Source organism: Neolamprologus brichardi, chromosome 9, assembly GCF_056152115.1.
Source record: "Neolamprologus brichardi isolate AB-2024 chromosome 9, ASM5615211v1, whole genome shotgun sequence".
Taxonomy (NCBI): Eukaryota; Metazoa; Chordata; class Actinopteri; order Cichliformes; family Cichlidae; genus Neolamprologus; species Neolamprologus brichardi.
In genome coordinates, this window is record NC_142112.1 from 19,024,662 (window position 1) to 19,041,839 (window position 17,178).

The 17,178-nt window shown below is 42.4% G+C and overlaps 1 protein-coding gene across 2 annotated transcripts; it reads left to right on the forward strand.

Annotated features, from left to right (window-relative positions):
* The first annotated feature begins 216 nt into the window (after positions 1 to 216).
* Positions 217 to 16,808, forward strand: dap (death-associated protein). Of its 2 annotated transcripts, none has more exons than XM_035909424.2 (4): positions 217 to 329; positions 5,835 to 6,014; positions 11,720 to 11,762; positions 14,887 to 16,808. In XM_035909424.2, the coding sequence occupies exons 1-4, from the start codon at positions 232 to 234 to the stop codon at positions 15,004 to 15,006; spliced, it is 441 nt and encodes a 146-aa protein (XP_035765317.2). In that variant the 5' UTR covers positions 217 to 231; the 3' UTR covers positions 15,007 to 16,808. The 2 variants fall into 2 exon arrangements, with proteins under 2 accessions (XP_035765317.2, XP_006794766.1); XM_006794703.3 differs by lacking the exon at positions 217 to 329 and adding an exon at positions 4,803 to 5,033 and having other exon boundaries at positions 5,918 to 6,014.
* Positions 16,809 to 17,178: the final 370 nt, after the last annotated feature.

Genomic DNA, 17,178 nt, shown 5'->3' on the forward strand with positions numbered 1-17,178 from the left:
GGTACAGTCTAAATGTAATGTGTTTGATCTAAAATGTGTTTGTCCTACAGCGGCCAACATAGCTAGGCTTATGCACTTAGATTGGAAGGTGTAAGAATACTGCAATCTGCACTCTACTGACATCTAGCAGTTTTATTTTACACACAAGTTGTCTAAAAAAAGAATATTCTGTAATGGCCACAAGTTTATTGTTAACACAAAGGATAACAACAGTTCATCTAAGGGTTTCTGATGACGAAGTCCAGGTTCCAGACAGAGAGGCAGTTCTACGTCAGAATCTCTGTCAGAACAAGAAGCCTCCAGATGATCTGCACAGAAGGAGCATCAAGGTAAGTAATTTATGATGGATGAGCAGACCAAAACAACAACAAGCAAGGGAGCCAGCTTTAGTAACTGTTGTTAGTTCAGCAATCCAGCAAAGACTGAACTTAAACAAGACAAACTACCACCTTAAGTGGTGGCCAGAGAGGAGGTGACTGGGAACAGGTGAGCTCATTGCCTCTGGGTGTGTGAAGCCAGGACATATTCATTTAAACTGTCTGTAAAAAGTCACAGATGATATGCTGAAATCAGTATGACACACCATCAGCTTGGTAGCATACTGACAGTAACCTTTATCAACATGTTATTATGGTAACTACTTAATTATCAACTAGCATAAGGTTGAGGCTAAAAAAAAAGAGCCCATTTGTATATTTGGCTATTGGAAAAATGATGAAACTGCAATTAAGCCAAAGCAATGTGTTCCTAATTTTATGGCATGATATTGATTTGTTTTTTAAGTGAAACTGATGGAACAACAGGCGCAGGAAAGGCTTCAGGCAAAAATCTTCTGGAAGTGTCCCGGAACGTCTGCAAAAAAGCAATCAATGCAATGGTTGTTGATATATTTCAGCTGAAACTTTTAAACTGATCAGCCCACAGACTGCTGTTAGCATGGTTAACAATCAATATCCCAGACGTGTCCATTCCACACAAAAGTGTTTATTTTTCAATTGCTTGCAATTATTTTATCATGCAGAAGAGAGTCCATCAATAGCTCCAAACCACAGAAATGTGGGAGTCTCATTTGCCATTAAAATGAAGTTACCTCAGGGCATAACCACTCTTGAGGCAGCTGACTGTTCTGAGAAAAACTGATTCACTGTTTCCTAAGTAAACTTGAGCTTAACCTTTAGAACAAAGGGCGCAAAGCAGTGATGCCCAATAATGCTTCACAGTATGCTATTGGTAATCAATGGGCCTATTGCTCTGCTTCTTCTCTCTCTCGCTTCACATTTCACCCTGTTTCAGACTGACAGTGACTGCCGTGGGCTCATGAAACTAAGTACAAGCTCCCGTGGTTGGTTCTATGTCGCAAACACACTCACATGATATAACATAAGGCACCATGTCAGGTATTGAATAGTCAATGCTGCAGAGTGGAGCAGAACCCTTGGTTGTTCATGTGTGATAGTGGTGCTGCAGAGGACCCAGCTGGCTTCCACAGAGCTACATCACTGTGAGTGTGTGTGTGTGCGTGGATGAGAGTGAGAGAGAGCAAGAGAGAAAATATGTATGTCAGAGACATGATTGCATGTGTGTGTGTGTGTGTGTGTGTGTGTGAGTGTATACCCCTGTCAGTTGAACAAATTCACTCACCTGTGACGTCCTCATTCTGTCTCTCTGTACGGCGTCACTGAGAGTTCTCCTCTCAAAGGCTCAGGAAACACACACACACACACACACTGATATCAGCCACGGGCAGGTGTTTGAGATCACTGACTTCTGAAGAGGATTTCACCTATGGCAATTTGAATGCATGCCATGTATTTTCACCTAAGTAATGAAAGCTCTCCCTTGCTCTCAGTCGTGTGTAAAGTTAGAGAAAAAGGCAAGGAACAGAAAGAAGGGTGGAGGGAGAGTGTCACACAAGTATGAGAGGGAGGAAAAAATGAGCTGGGCGTGGAGCTCTCTATTTGTCTTTTCCTTTAGAGTTGTGCAGTGACTCTTCAGTTTTTCTGGGGCATCACAGCCTGAGCTTTGTTAGAATGACAGTGATGATAAATCCTGCAGGACGCAAACTCCCACATACTTCACTGGAGACACTACTCTGATGATGTAAAGCTGCATTCTTCCATCTAGTGGTCACATATGTACGCACACTCATACGTTTGTGCACGTGTGCAGTGAAAAGCAAAACCTCATGTGCTCAGACTCACACACACGTAAGGGACTGGCCTGCACTTAGACCTGGAAGTAAGCATGATATAAAGATGACTTTCACTTGCTTCTATCACTGCAAGCACTGTAAGCTGCATTTAAATAGCAAGGACCAAATCCTCAATTACATCTGGGAATGTTTCCTGAAAGTGAATGGCAGATGGAATAATCTTAGGTCTGAAGATGTTCTTAGATCTTCAATCTGCATGAAGAAGATGTATCTGCTCCAATGAACAGAGAAGAGCTGCATGGGGACTAAAATGTTTATTCTTTTTTGAGGTACAACAGTTTCTATGCACATTTGTAAAACATGGTGGAGGCTCTGACATGGTTTGGGGCTGCATTTTGAACACAGAAAAGCACTTCCAGATTTTATTCCAACATGCAATACCATCTGGAAAGCATGTGATTGACAATCCCTTCATTTTTCATCGTGACAACAACCCCAAACAATTCCGCAATGCAGTAAAGGCATGCCTGAATAGAAAAACGCATGAGTGGAACACTATCAGACACCAAAGTAGCTAAACTGATTAAAAGCCCCCACTGCTACTTAACTGGGCAGATCAATATAGAGGTTTAATTGATGTGATTAAAAGTGTTCCTTTATTTTTTGAGCAGTGTATTTCTAACATGTAAGTAAAACTACGTTTAAAAGAAACTAGTATTTTGGTGTGTATGACAGTTTTGTACTAACTTAAAACATTTTTGCTTTAAAAGATTATCAGATATTTGTAGTGCAACATTTCTGAAATAATTAGGCAAATTTCTATCCATTGGTCAAATGTGGGAAATGAAATCCTACAAATTGTCTCGCTGGCTGTTTTTGTCAGTCAGAATGAGTTTTCTTGATTTACAGCCAAAACATGTAAATTACACATCACAGTTCATCATTTTATCAGCAGACCTGTGAGTCCTGACCTGCGAGTGAACTGCTGGCCTGTTGACTGGTTGTCAACAGCCTCCTTGGGGACTAATGTCCTGGCAGGAGTTGCATCCCACTTTGAGGACAAATGTGATGCTAACCATCTCTCCTCTGCCAACACCCATTGCTCATCAGCTGTGTGTGTGTGTGTGTGTCTACGTGCAGCAATACCAGTTGCCATCAAAAATATGTAAAAAACAGGTGTGTGAATATATATGATTGCATTAGCATTCAATATGTGGGTGTGTACACTTTTGAGACTCGTTCGAATTCATGAGTGTATGTATGGAAAGAGTGTGCGACGAACACATTTCTGATGGTCTGAATGAAGAACACAGCTGCCACTTGACACGGCAATTATGCCATTAGCTTGATGATTGGCCTGCATGCATCACTGTGACCACTCCCTCTCTCTCCCTCTCACACCCACACTGTAATCATGTGAATTTGCATGTAAAATTCATTTGCATTTACTGAACTCATCACTTCTCAGATAAATCCCACAATCCACAATGCTGTATTTATTTATTTTTATTTTAACCTTGATGCTTATAATTTCACGATGACTGTAAATTAACAGATGGGCAACCACCCAAACACCACAAACCAGAAACAGATGGATATTTGCAACTTTCCTCCTTGATTTATTTTATTTTATTATGTTTTAGTATTTACTCCGTTATACAACAGACAACTGAATGAAAACCTTAATTCTACTCTGCATACACCCCACCCCCCAAAAAGGGCAAGGGTTATACTAAAACGTTGATGTTTTATGACATTTTTATTACAACATGCTGACGTCAGCTGCCTTTTATAACATCACCCTGATTTCTGACCTTTGGCCTATGACCTTGAAGCTTTACATAATAAAATGGTGTATTTTTTTTTTTTTAATCTTTACCCATATGACTGGAGCAGGCCTGGCTGAAATCTTTCATTTCTATAAGCTGTAAGATTTTAAGATATATTACTGCCATGTGGGATTTTGGTAAATTTTATGGCGTCATTGTGACATTGTAGGGTGTTGCACTGGAAAAAGCCTTGGCACTGTTGTGAAGTTTTAAGACATGAAGTGTTGTGGGTAATGTAACGTTTTTACTGATTTTTCACATTTGGTGTGACATTTAACTTGACGTTGACCAAACAGCTCAAGCTGTTTTTGGTTTCTACCGTCACAAAAATCTGATATCTTAGAAACTGTGGACGCTCGGCCGCTAACAAACATGCAGGCAGACATACAAGCAAGCTGAAGCAGTTGCACGCTGATTGTTGCTTCAGCATCACAGTTTATTGGTGAGAAATGATAGACAGCTTACACTGCATTAGAGGCTGTGTAGGTGGAGATCTACTATAGATACTCATTTTGTTTAATTTATTTGTGTAGCCTGGACGCTTAGTGCTTTTACAACATTTGCGCAGTAATGAGGGCAGAGATTAAATCATGAGCTCAATTAGATCTATGTCATGTTTACTCACAAAGACCTTCCTGATGATGTGCGGTACTTTACTGATAGCTCTGCTTTCGCAACTGGGATTGATTGCTCAAATAAATCAGACATAATTACCGGAAATAATAATAATAATAATAATAATAATAATAATAATCTGGTACATCTTTTAACAACCCGAATACCTTAGTTGAGATTTTTACGACTGACGTCACCGCGCTTTTTACGGCTCCGCACGACGTCACCACGCATCTCTTCCAAACAATGCTCAGGAAAAAGCCACGTTGACGATCCAGACTTGAGTGTAGTCCACATTTTCAGGCAGAATAAAGCGGGAACAGCTTTAAAATTGAGGCTCAGCTCGCTTTCCGCAGCAGACCCCCACATCTGAGCCGGCAGCATGTCATCGCCGCCGAAGGAGAAAATCGAAACCAAAGGCGGTCATCTCCCTGCAGGTAAAGCTCCCTGTGCTGTGGTGCTGGGGGTGTTTTTTTTAAGCCTGTTATGAATCTTAGGGCCTTTTGTTTGTGCAATGTCTCAGATCAAAAAAAAGGAGAGAAAAGATCACATGATGGTGATGATTAATACTTATGCAACCCTTACACTGGCAGATGCCTTAGACTATAAATCGTCTGTGGTGTCCAGATTGCGTTTAGAATAATTTGCCGTAATTGTCTTTCGCACATACCCCTACTTCCTGATTTGCGTGGGCTCTTGCAACATCACATTGCTGACATTGTAGCGATTGGTGAGGATCGCCGGCCCTTTAGAAAGGTTTTAGTTTCAATGTTGCCGCTAATAGCTGCTCATTGGCGGGCGGTGACGTGGAGGCCATGGGCTCGAGGCTTCAGCCATGTAGGCTGCACAGAAACGGGAAAAGGTGTACGTGGACATAAGCAGTAGCAGGCAGGGCAGTGGGCCACAGCAGCTGCAGGACTGATAACACAGTAAGATAACCAGTGCACCTCGCACCCAACCTGTGATCAGCGGGAAGCTCACAACACACTCATTAACTTGTAGTGTGTGAGGCTGTCCGAGATCAAGGACAACCTCAGAACAGTCGTCCAGCAACTGCTACAACCGACCTCTGTGCAAGTCACAGACATGATTATGTCAGCATTAAACAACATTCTTAAAATTCATTTATTTTTGCTTCTTCAAACGCTGGCTATAAAGTAAAAAGGCCCAAGTCACCTAACTCTCCAAACACAGCTAAAGTGGCTTTTTTAATCTATTTAAATTTCCTGTTTTGATAGTGAGACTTTGGACAAATTCTCTCAGCTGATCTGGCAAATCACTGCATACGTGTTCTGTCTCTCTGTGTGTGGGTGTGCTCCAGTAAAGGCAGGCGGTATGAGGATAGTGCAGAAGCACCAGCCAACTCCTGCTCCAGAACCACCGCAGAAAGATGACAGCGAGGAGTACATCAGCAGCAGGTAACGCGCTCGCTTTAGAGAAAGACCCGAGCGGTCGAGCCATCGCTCGGGTAGAGGGATCTCTTGAGGTGACTGTAAACCACAGAAAGTCAATCAAAGGACCATCGAAACCACCACAAAAGACCTACAAAGAGACGGAAATGGCAGCAGATATGTGCGACGTAGCCACAGTGACGCATAACTATCAAAGCGGCAGGCAAAACAAATACAGAGATGAAATGACTGCTAAGTTTTTGCACAGATATGCAAAAACGAAGCATTATGCAGGCAAAATGAAAGACGAAAGTGCATGATAAGACACTAAAGGGCTGCACGGGGATTCAAGATGAAACTAACGCGCAGTGTTTCAGTGGTGAAAGGCTTTGTCATATCATGTGGGTTTTTTTTTAATAAAACCTAAGTACACACATATCTGTTAGTCTGTGTGCAGCCTTTAACTGTGGTGATTTGTATATTGCTAATCACAAACACGCTCTGCAAATTGCCAACCAAGGCATTTAGCGGCTTTCGCTTTTCCGTTAGGCTGTACTGTAGGCAGTTCCGCGGCAGACTTTTCATGTGTTGTCGCCAGCTAATTCAGTAAACAACATAATTACTGCATAATTACAGCATTAACTCGAACAGCCTATTCAGCAGTCGCTATTGTTTTGCCATAAACAGGCTCGGTTTTAATGTTTTACATCACGCTGGCTCTGTTTGCGAGAGACAATAATTGTTCCGTCTCCGCATTAGCATGTTCGTCTTTTGTTGCTCGAATTGCATTGCTTGTGCTGAGGTCTCTCTGCTCTGCAACGGCGTCGTTGCAAGTTGCTCCTTATTTTCCGGGTAGCTGCGTGTGTCTGTCTTTGAATCTGTGCTTGTACACGTTCCTATATCTCCTCAATATTCACAAGGGTACGTCAGCTGTGTGCGTATCAGCACAGGTGGCATATTCTCACCACATATCTGTGTGTGTGCGTGCACGCGTGTGTGTGTGTGTTAATAAGAGGTGGTAAATGGGAAGTGACAGGCAGTGCACAGCAGTGAGCAGGGTTCAAGAACATTGCCAACTGTCAGGAAATTTTCTGTGCACAACTTTCCACACGTACGCACACTAAATGACATATTGCATGGTCTTCATCTGCAAAGCTGGTTGGTTGAGTCTTTTCCTGTAATTTAAAGCAGGACTAGCATCAAGCCTGTCAGCACCAGTAAGTCATTTCCTGTTGCCGTCTTCCCTTTTCTGCCAAGATGACGGGTGGTAATAATAGAGAGGGCATTAAAGTTTAAAAATTGAGGCCAAGTATTTATCGCAAGTACAAAAAAAGCACGCGGACTGCGCTTTATACATGTTGTAGATGGTGATTGGCGCTATTCCAGCCTAACAACTATGTACTTCCTTAGTTTGTCATTCTGTTTAAGAGTATATAAAAACAAGCTGCCTGTCACCGGTGCAGTGCAAAGGATCCTTTGATTCTTTATCCAGTCCTGTTTGCATCATCTCCTTGCATCGCATCATGACCTTAGGACTTGCACAGTTAGAAATACACAAACAACAATATCTGGAATCTGCAGGCAAATTCCAGATATTTGCCTGCAGAGTTTACAGTGTAGAAAGATCACATCTTTTTGCACTAATTAGGAAAATGGAGCATTTTCTTCACCCTGCCCTGCCTGCTTTTTACTGCGCAAGTGCAGGTGCACGTTCTTTGTTGTGATCTAAAGATTACCTGTCAGCACATCTACAAAAAGAGAGGTAGAGTAAGTGCACTCACTAAATACAATCAGTGCAGCTCTCGGTCACACGCACTTCTGTCGGTCCCTCTTTGTGTCACGCTGATGGACGTCTAGCAGGTGGCTACTGGGTAAATTTCGTATTAGTTGCAGCCAGTGGAGCGTTTTAGTCGGGGGAACACCTGCCTCTCCCAATCTAGCTGAGATGGACAGATGAAGCAAGGAAAGAAATAGGTGGCTGGGATTATGGAGAGGAAAGGATTAGGATAGGAGGGGATTATTATTGTATGGTAAGGGGTGCTGTGGCAGTATGAAGATAGGAAAAAGGACAGGTAAGAGATGGAGAAGGGGTGGAACGAGTGGAAAAAGGCCAGAAAGGAGCTCCGAGCTGGAGCTTCCTGCTCCATAATCGTGTGAAAGTTGTTCTCGTAAGCCATCAGGAACCACTATGTAAAATATTCAGGTACAGTGTGATGTACATTACAAGAGTAAGAGAAGCAGAGAAGTTTAATAGGGGTGGAAAAAGTGCCACTCGGTGCGTTATGAACTTCTTGCACATCTTTTGGATGGGACTCTCAGCTGAATGTCTATAAACTACATGCCAGGTGATCGGCTTTGCGTCGGCTGCACTACAGGTTGTGGTGAGGGGGGGATATGTTCCAGAGGCTCGGAAAAAGATCGACTCAGTCGCTGCACACATACACTGTATGCAGGAGCTGTGGTGAGACGTGCAGTAGGTTGACAGCTCATGGTGAAAAGTTGAGAGGAGAGAGAGGGAGATAAGGGGGAAGAGGAGGGAAGATGGGCAACAGGCATCAGTTTCTATGGCAACCAGCACCTCGCCCACGGCAACAAACTTCCTGCTCTGCTGAAGCAGAGAGAGAGAAATGGGTGGGGTAGAAGTAGCAGTGGCTTTAATGCTTAAAAAAATAAAAAGGTTAAAGAAAAACGTCACGCAGATGGATTATTGCACATTTGACTTAACAGTTGAGATTTCTGACTCTCCGTCACTCTTTTCCTCCCCTGTTCCTCTCTCTCTTTCCTCTAACTCTTCCCCTCTCCTGGCACTCAGCCTCCCCAAGATCCCACGCAGCTCTCTACTGCCCCCTGCAGACTCATTCTGCCTGTGAACGCAGCCGCATTCCTCCTGCGCACAGAAAACCAAAAATGAGGTCTTTGTCACTTTTGATTTCTCCTTCTCTCTGCCCTCCTGTCGTTCCTCTTCCCCGTGCAGATAGAATAGATTACAAAGGTGTCAGTAGTCTAATCTGAAGGATAATGCTTTTGTGCGGTATCTAGATCAAGGATTCAGGGCTTGCCATGGTGTGGTTTTACTAATCTCTGATTAATAAGTCTTAAACTGAATGACTGTTATCTGTTTATCAAGTGTGACTAAAACCTGTCATTAGTGTTTGTCTGCAGCTGGTGATTATGCAGTGGCTGCGGACAGCTTGCAAATTACAGGAAAAATCGGAACCCTTGGCCCTGCAGTGAGGAGATCCGAGGCTGGGAGAGGCATTTGTTGGCACGGTTTAGGTCTGCTTGTTCCATTAGAGGGGAGAGTTGCTTAAAATCAATACAGAGCTGTTGCCTGTGATCACCTTTATGCTCTGATGCAACATGTCTATCTGGAAGGGAGTAGTCTCTTCCAGAATGGCAACACTCCCCTTCACAGGGCACCAAGGGTCAGCGCGTGGCTTGATCGTGGTTTTTCCCGACTCGGAATTGACATTTGGGTGGGTTGCATGACTTCAGATGTAAGCACAGTTGGCGCATTTACAGGAAAGGCGATGAGTCTACATTGCCTGTTATTTATGAGCATTTGATTAAAATATACGTTGTGCATGAGAAAATCAAACCAATATTAACAATTTTAATGGATTAAAGCCTCTTTGAGTTGGTCCAAAAAACAAAACAAAAAAGCTGAAGTAATCTGACTTGTACGGTGTTGCCTTAACAGTCACCAGATCAAACCAAACTGGAGAAGACCTCCGCCGTCATCAAATGAAAGAATATCGTTTGGTAAAACATGTCCCATCCCCAGACAACGAGTGCCGGGGTGGATTTAAACTGTTCTGGTAGCACATATTGGCCAAGGATCTAGGAAAAAAGCCACATTCCAGACGTGAGCGTACTCCCAAGGAGAAAAAAACCAAAGTTTTGTGTGTTTAGCCAGTTGAGCGAAAAGCTTATTTTTCTTTGAGTCCGATCAAAAACAAAATCTTAAGACCTGAAGGAGCCAAATGCTTGACTCTTTTACAGCTTAACCCCCCACCACCACTCCCAGTTTGTCTAGACATGTCTTATCTGTCTGCTCTCTGTTGTTATGATGCCCCGATGCCAGGAGCAAGAGACACCCTTTGAAACAATATCCTTAATTCTATGCACTGACCTTTCTCTTAAATCTATTTTTTTAAATATCTCTCACTTTATTGTCTGTTGTATAATATTTCAGGATTTCACCTCAAAGTGCACATTGGAGAGGGACACTGAGTACAATAGAGACAGCTCAGCATGAGTCCACACTGTGTCACTATATGAATACATATCCAACTGAGCATTGCTATTCACTTCAACCCAAGTGTTGCATCTGACCGTCGCCTCAGATGAGCCAGAAGGGCTAAAACAACTCCTGTGCATATGTTACATGTTTTTATTTCTACGTCTATAAATAGAATTAACATTCAGGATAAACTGTTTGAGATGATCTTCTGAAAAGCACTTTTTCATCTTCACTTGCTGATTTACCCTCCACCTGCTCCCCAGCTAGCCTTAAAAACACCTAACTAACTTGGTGTTGATTAGAATAAGGAACACTTGCGGTGCTAATGTGCTACGTTTTCAGTTAATTGAATTGCTAATAGAGAACCTCTGAACCTTGCTTTTTGACAAGCGGCTAGCATGGCGTAATCAATGATATTCGACGTATCTAGGTGTTAATGTAATACCAAGGTGTGAATTTTCTCATTAAGATGAGTGCCTAGATGTAGATCGGTAAATTCGATGTTTCACAGATGTGTTGGAAATCTGCAACTGTTAATTGGAAAAGTTGTGCGCGAATCATAAAAATATATTTTTTTTTAAAAAGAAAGGAGCAGATGGGTTGAAAATGTTCGTATTTTGACTGCTGAGACTGCAGTTTGAAGTTTCAATCTAAATTAGGCCGGTAATGAGGTAAGCTGTAAGCTGGACATGCTTGCTGCTATAGTTAATGTCCTTAAGCGGAGTTTTGAAGGTGGCTAACTTGACTGCACTTTTAGCCGGAGGGGTGACTATGCCGTAAAATTAGACGGCACTCGTTTGTCATGTCAAGGTCGATACTTACCTCGGGTTCCGCATTCCTCCTCCTCATCTTTTTCTCTGCCTCCATCCCTTCCCTCCATGTCTAAGTGAGCGCTCGCCTGCCTCTCTCCTTCATCCTCTTTTACTCTCCTCTAACAGTTTGTTATTATATAGGTATTTCACTCCCTGCTTCTCTCTGTCCTCTTTCTCCTCCTCCTTCTACAGTACTTTACCCCTCATCGCCTTTCTTTCCTCCCTGTCCTCACTTTTCTCTGTTCTCCTTTTTTCTCCTCCTCCCTAAATCTTTTTTCTTCATCTTCATCATCAGGCTTCACTTTAGCTCTCTTTCTCTTTCAGGGGTTTAGTTTTCTTACTCCCTCCTCCCTTCCCCTCTTCCTTTCCATTAGAAGCTGTGAGCCTCAGTGTTTGGCCAGAATGAATGGGAGCTATTTAAGCTGCTGGCAGGTCCATCCGGGGTGTGTAGTATGTGTGTGTGTGTGTGTGTGTGTGGGAAGGTAAGTGGGTGGGTAGGTGTTGTAGGTTTTTGGCACCTTTGGGATGTTCCTTATTTATTTGATGTAGGCAAACTTGTGTAAATGTTGGCATAAACTATATGCAGACAGCTGTGCTATTGACCTGTTTAAAAAAAAAAAGAAGTAATTGTCCTTTCTAATTTCTCTTTTCTGTCTCCTTTGTTTTTTTCTTTAAAGTCCACCGAGGGCCCCTGTGATTGTGTCTGGAGTGGTTACAAAGGTAAGACACACATTTATACAGACCACCAGTGGTGTTGAAATAAGCATTATAATGTGGTTTATATCTGGGACAGGGGTTCTACAGGGACCATAGAGGCTCAGCAGAACAAGACAGAGAGATGGGAGAAAAAGCAGGGGAGGGAAAGAAAATCGAGAAAATACTGGTGCCAAATGAGATGAGGGAAAAGTGGCTTATCTGTAATTTATGAATCTGGTTCAATAAAATGCGGTGCCACCGTGCAGCACCAAAACCTTCTGCAAAAAAAGACCACAGAGTTGAAGCTGCTTCTCTGACACACTCCCAACCAAAACTGGAAATTGCAAGTTAATTGCACATTAACTAGTAGTTCACTTTACTGCAAAATGCTGGGTATTAACCACATATGACTTTAACTGCATCAGTGCCAGAGTCTGTTTAGGCTTTTACAGCCTTGACCTGCTGCTTTGAAAAGCAGGTCAAAGTCTGTGAATAGCTGTTTGTGTTTAATTCTTTTTGACTGTATGTGTGCGTGTGTCTGTGTGAAAAGTGTCCTTGACTGGCTGGACGGCTTCGTTCCCCGCTTTGTGTGTGTGTGTCAGACCAGGCAGATTGTTTGCGGAAGATTGCAGTGATATCAGAAGGTGGCAGGCATCCCATTTATCCCCCGATCCTCCTCTAGCCTTCCCATTTGCCCCTATCACTGCCATCAAGCCCAGAGGCTAGCAGTGCACAAAGCCTCAGAAAAGCCTTTTAAGAGTTAAGCGAAACACTTCAGTGTGTGTGTGTGTGTGGTCTCCAGAGAGTCCCCCCCCCCTTTTTTTTTAGCTTACAAAAAAATATGCCTCCTGGCTATGTACCTTCAATTTTTCATTCAGTAGCTGATGTGTTTCTAAAATGCATTTTTTTTATAATAGAACTATTGCCAGGAAGTAAAGCATCTAAAGAAAGACTAGCTGAAGAAAAAAGTAGAAAAAAGGGAAGAAATACCATTACAGGTCGAGCAATTATTAAACGCCCAGAGTAAGTTTTTTTTTTCAGACTTTGTTTCTTCTTCTTACCTGTAATCAGATCACACCACAAAGTCTTGTTCTGTACACACATCCCCTCACCCCCCCCAAAAAAACTCTCAAAAGTCCTGAAACATAAGGTTTACACCAATAATTTAGTAGCTTCCAGAACCAACTTTAGCAAGAAAACCTTGAAATAATGGTTTTCTGACTGACCATCAGTCTCTGAAATCATTGTTGAAGAACTTTGCTTCTGGTCTTTGACATCTGCAGGCATTCAGTTGTGCACAGCTCTCTTAAGATCACTGTGAGGTCTGGACCTCCTTGGGTCATTGCATCACCTTGATTTTTTCTTTTTCAGTCATTCTGTTGTAGATTTGCACCTGGGCTAAGGATCGTTGTCCTGTGCATGACCCAGTTTTGACCTTCAGCTTTTGGACAGATGGCCTCACATCAGACTCTAGAATATACTCTGTGTTCTTTAGTATACAGAGACGTTTATAGGTGACCCAGTGACTGCAAGGTGACCACGTAATATGGCTCCAAAACAAGCCCAAATCATCACCCCTCCAAATTATCACTGTGCTTGATATGCTTTGTTTGGTTATCATGAGATGTGGTGCCATGCATTATGGCCAAACATCTCCACTTTGATCTCTCAGTCTAAAGGACATTGTTCCTTAAGTCTTACGGTTTGTCTGTTCGCATACTGCAGCTCCTCCAACATGAGAACAGGCCTTTTGGGCTTGGTGATGTTTATTACAGACATTTTAATCTTTAATTCGATTAAATATCTGAAAATAGGCTACATTGTTGTTGATTTTTGGCATAGTCATTTTAAGAGATGCCAGTCGCCCTCACTTCTTTTCGCAGCGTGTTGCAATAAGACAGTTAATTTGTTATATTCCCTCCTATACCTCTGCAGTAGGACAGAGGTATTCGTGGAAAAAGCTTTGAGCTTCAGAAGAGAGTGAAGGGTAATTGGAGGTTAATATCATCCACATCCCCTCGAGTCAACTCTGGAATTTTCTTTAAATAAAAGAAGTACACACATGCACACTTTGTTTGTGCGCCCCACCTACACACAAACACCAGCTTGCTGGAAAACCAGTGCACAGCCACACGCGCGGTGAAAAAAAAAAACCCCAACACATTAAGCAGAACGGATTAGGGTCAGGCGAGGATGGGGTGGGTGAGTAAAGTTCAGCAAGAAGCTCAGAAAGACAGGCTGTGTTTGTTTGCAGAGGGTTGATTAAAAGGGTTATATAAGTCCGTCCATGTGGACATCCTAAGAAATGAGGCTGTCAAGGAACCATGTGTTATGCTGTTATTTTTATGATGGCGTAACACTCACATATGGTAACATCTGGATGAACGAGAAGGCATCAGCAAATTTCCAGCTTATATAAACTCAAAGATTTCAGATGCAAGAATTCAAATGGCCAGTAATCCAGTCAGTCACGCACACAGCAGTGGACTGTATGTGCTTTTCTTTCTTACTTTGAGCGCTTAGTTTTACAGCTTTAATCAAGCTCACCAGCCACCATCAACCTATATACTGTACAGTATGTAAAATCTCCTATTCACACTCATGCCTGTGTGCAAGTGCAGTTTTATTGCTCAGAGAGCAAAGCACAAAGAGAAGGCAACAGCAGATGGAGCAGGTAGAAGAAACGGGACAAACTGAGCGAGAAACGAAACGCTGGCAGAGATAGAGAAGTAAGGAGTGAGGATAACAACAAAAGGAGGACGAAATCCAACTGTGATTCTCCTCTAAGTTGCTGATTAAAATTCCGTGACTTGATCCGATTTAGAGGAAGCAAGGCTATTTATGTGCATTTTTCTTGGAATAATAGATTAAACCTGGAGAGCAGATGAGTGCTCCATACTGTACTTGTCATGCATCTTCAGGGGGGATCAGTGGGAAAGGATTTAAAGGTCCACATACTGTATTATTTCACACAGGGATAAAGTACACAAAACTGGTTATGAACAGAGTTCTATACACACACTTACATTTTTTCAGTCTTCTTTAAAATGTTGTTTTATCCTTACACTACTAGCCTTGTGGCTTAGCTTTTCTTTTTGGTTCAACTTTGTCATCATTTGCTGTTTTTTATTTACTGTTTTACGTTTAGGGTGATAAGGACTTCACCCCAGCTGCTGCCCAGGTGGCCCACAACAAGCCCCTGCCTGGTGTCCCCAAGCTTCCCCCTGCCCAGCACATCAACCAGCACATCCATCAACCCCGCAAGTGAGCCAGGCACCAATCTACAACCAAGCCACCAAGCTACTAACTCCACCAGCCGGCCTTCCAAATGGAACAGATAGGATGAAGACGGTTCCCCACCAGGCACAGATCTCCTCTAAATAAAAAGAGTAATCATACATTTTGAGAAATTAGTCAGTAACGAGACACCTGAAGTCAGTAACGCTTCAGTGCAAGTCCCACTTTTAATACCACTGCTGCATTGGTGCCGCTCTAGTAGCTTTGCACTTTGGGGTTCTCTGCTTTTGAAGGATTATTTTCCACTTGAATAAGTCTTAAGGTGATGTAAACCGGTGAAGTCTTCTTGAATTGTTCTCTTCTCTCTTCTCTCTTCTCAAAAACAAAAAATCAAGTATAAACAGAGAAACCGATCTCAGATCTGAGTCTGTTTGGGGAACTTTGACAGCATCCAGTTAATCCCAGCAACCTATCAATCAGCCTTTTTAACCCAACCAAGCCCACGATAGGATCCTTTGATCTTCACAAAAGAACCAGTCAACAAGTCAGGAGGTGGATCCCTGTTTATCAACCCTCCAAACCAAAAAAAAACCTCACAGAAAGCAGCTTTTGAGTGTATAATTCAGCAGCTTTGACAAGAGAAAGTACGACTAGCAAATTACATGACAGCAATAACCAATCATTAGCGCATTAGTGCTGAATTGCATTCCATTTGACCTTGTCGACCATATTATATTTTAATGGTAGAAATGTCTAAAAGAATAAGCGATGTGATGTTTGATTGGCCTTCATTTGAAATTTTTGAATATATTTAAATATTACAGAAATGTTTGCTGTAGTGATGCCATTACCCAACAATCTTTTTGTTTATGCTTGATGTCATCAGTCAAAATGCTGACGAAGCTTCTGAGCCACAGTCGAACCTGTTGAGCTTTTATCGCCGTTTCCTCCCAGTGTGACCGTTCTTGCCTTTATTTAACAGAAAGGAGTCCCTCACAGTTGTTATCAGCCTCAGCTGTATCGGTATTTATCGTTTCCCGCAAACGTAACCTGTTCACAGTAAAACTCTACCACCGGTGCCTCGTCGCTGAGATTTTGAAGATGCGCAGGCTCATCGGTCTCATGTTTATTTGTTGCAGAATGAAAGTGCAGCGAAATATGTAACGAAACTTAAAGAGTAGCACCGGCTGCGGGATGCTCTGTGACTGCAGTAACATTAGCCCAGATATCACAAGGGACTTAATTACAAGGTGAACAAAGCATTACAAGAGAAGCAGTCGGGCAAAGAGCGAGGCATTAAACTGTCAGATGAAGGTGAAAATGGGAACATTAAAGGAGAACAGCACAGGTGTAACAAAAAAGAGCAGTTTCTACATTCCATACGAAAAGCGTCGAAGCAAAGACATTTCAACCACGCGGCTGTTTAGCGGCGTACGACGAAGATGCAGCGCGTTTGTCGTTACGTGGCTCAACGCGTGTCAGAAATGTGTACAACCTCTCGAAACTCCAGATTGGGTTTCCCGAGAGTGATATGCTTTAATACACACAGACACACACAAAAACACAACACCCTTTTCCTTAAAACCCACTTGCGCTCTAGTGTTATTTGTTGCAACACTAATGTTCAGGTTTCCAGGAAAGAAACAAAGAAAATGATGTTGCCAAGAAGAAGAAGTGATTTCCTCTGTTAATTTAATTCAATTTCAAATTTTTTTTTCTTCTCAGTATTTTTCTTTTCTTGAATTGTTCAAATTGTAAAAAGTAATTGAGTGGACTTAGGCATTAGGTATGGTTGTCATAGTAAATAAAGATATAGACTATCTTGAAAAACAACTTTTCAGTTTGTCTTTATTTAAACATATTTGTGAATGATGGGGACAGGAGGAAAAAATAAACCTTTGTGGTTCTTTATGGGAAATGATCTAATATTTTGCACTCTGAAAAAGTTCAGACTAGTCCCACTTGATGGATTGTGTGGATTGCGTGCTGTACCCCACCTAGAGCATTTGGGCGTCCCATGGTGAATTAGCACCATGCACTGAGGGATTAGGGCTCAGGTGGTGTTTTGAAATGAGACCGAAGCATCTCTCCAAGAGCTATCTGCTGTTTTCCCTTCATCACACAAGCACACACACACACTCTGCACCAGGTGTTAGTGCATGTAATCCATCTTTACACAAGCATCTGCAATCAGGTGTTCTGT

What these genes read in the sequence shown, in the direction of transcription:
- dap (XM_035909424.2), top strand. Translation starts at nt 232, where the DNA reads ATGACGAAGTCCAGGTTCCAGACAGAGAGGCAGTTCTACGTCAGAATC. An exon ending in TGCACAGAAGGAGCATCAAG is followed by an intron (nt 330 to 5,834) that starts GTAAGTAATTTA and finishes CTGTTTTGATAG; the next exon opens with TGAGACTTTGGACAAATTCT. An exon ending in TGTCTGGAGTGGTTACAAAG is followed by an intron (nt 11,763 to 14,886) that starts GTAAGACACACA and finishes TTTTACGTTTAG; the next exon opens with GGTGATAAGGACTTCACCCC.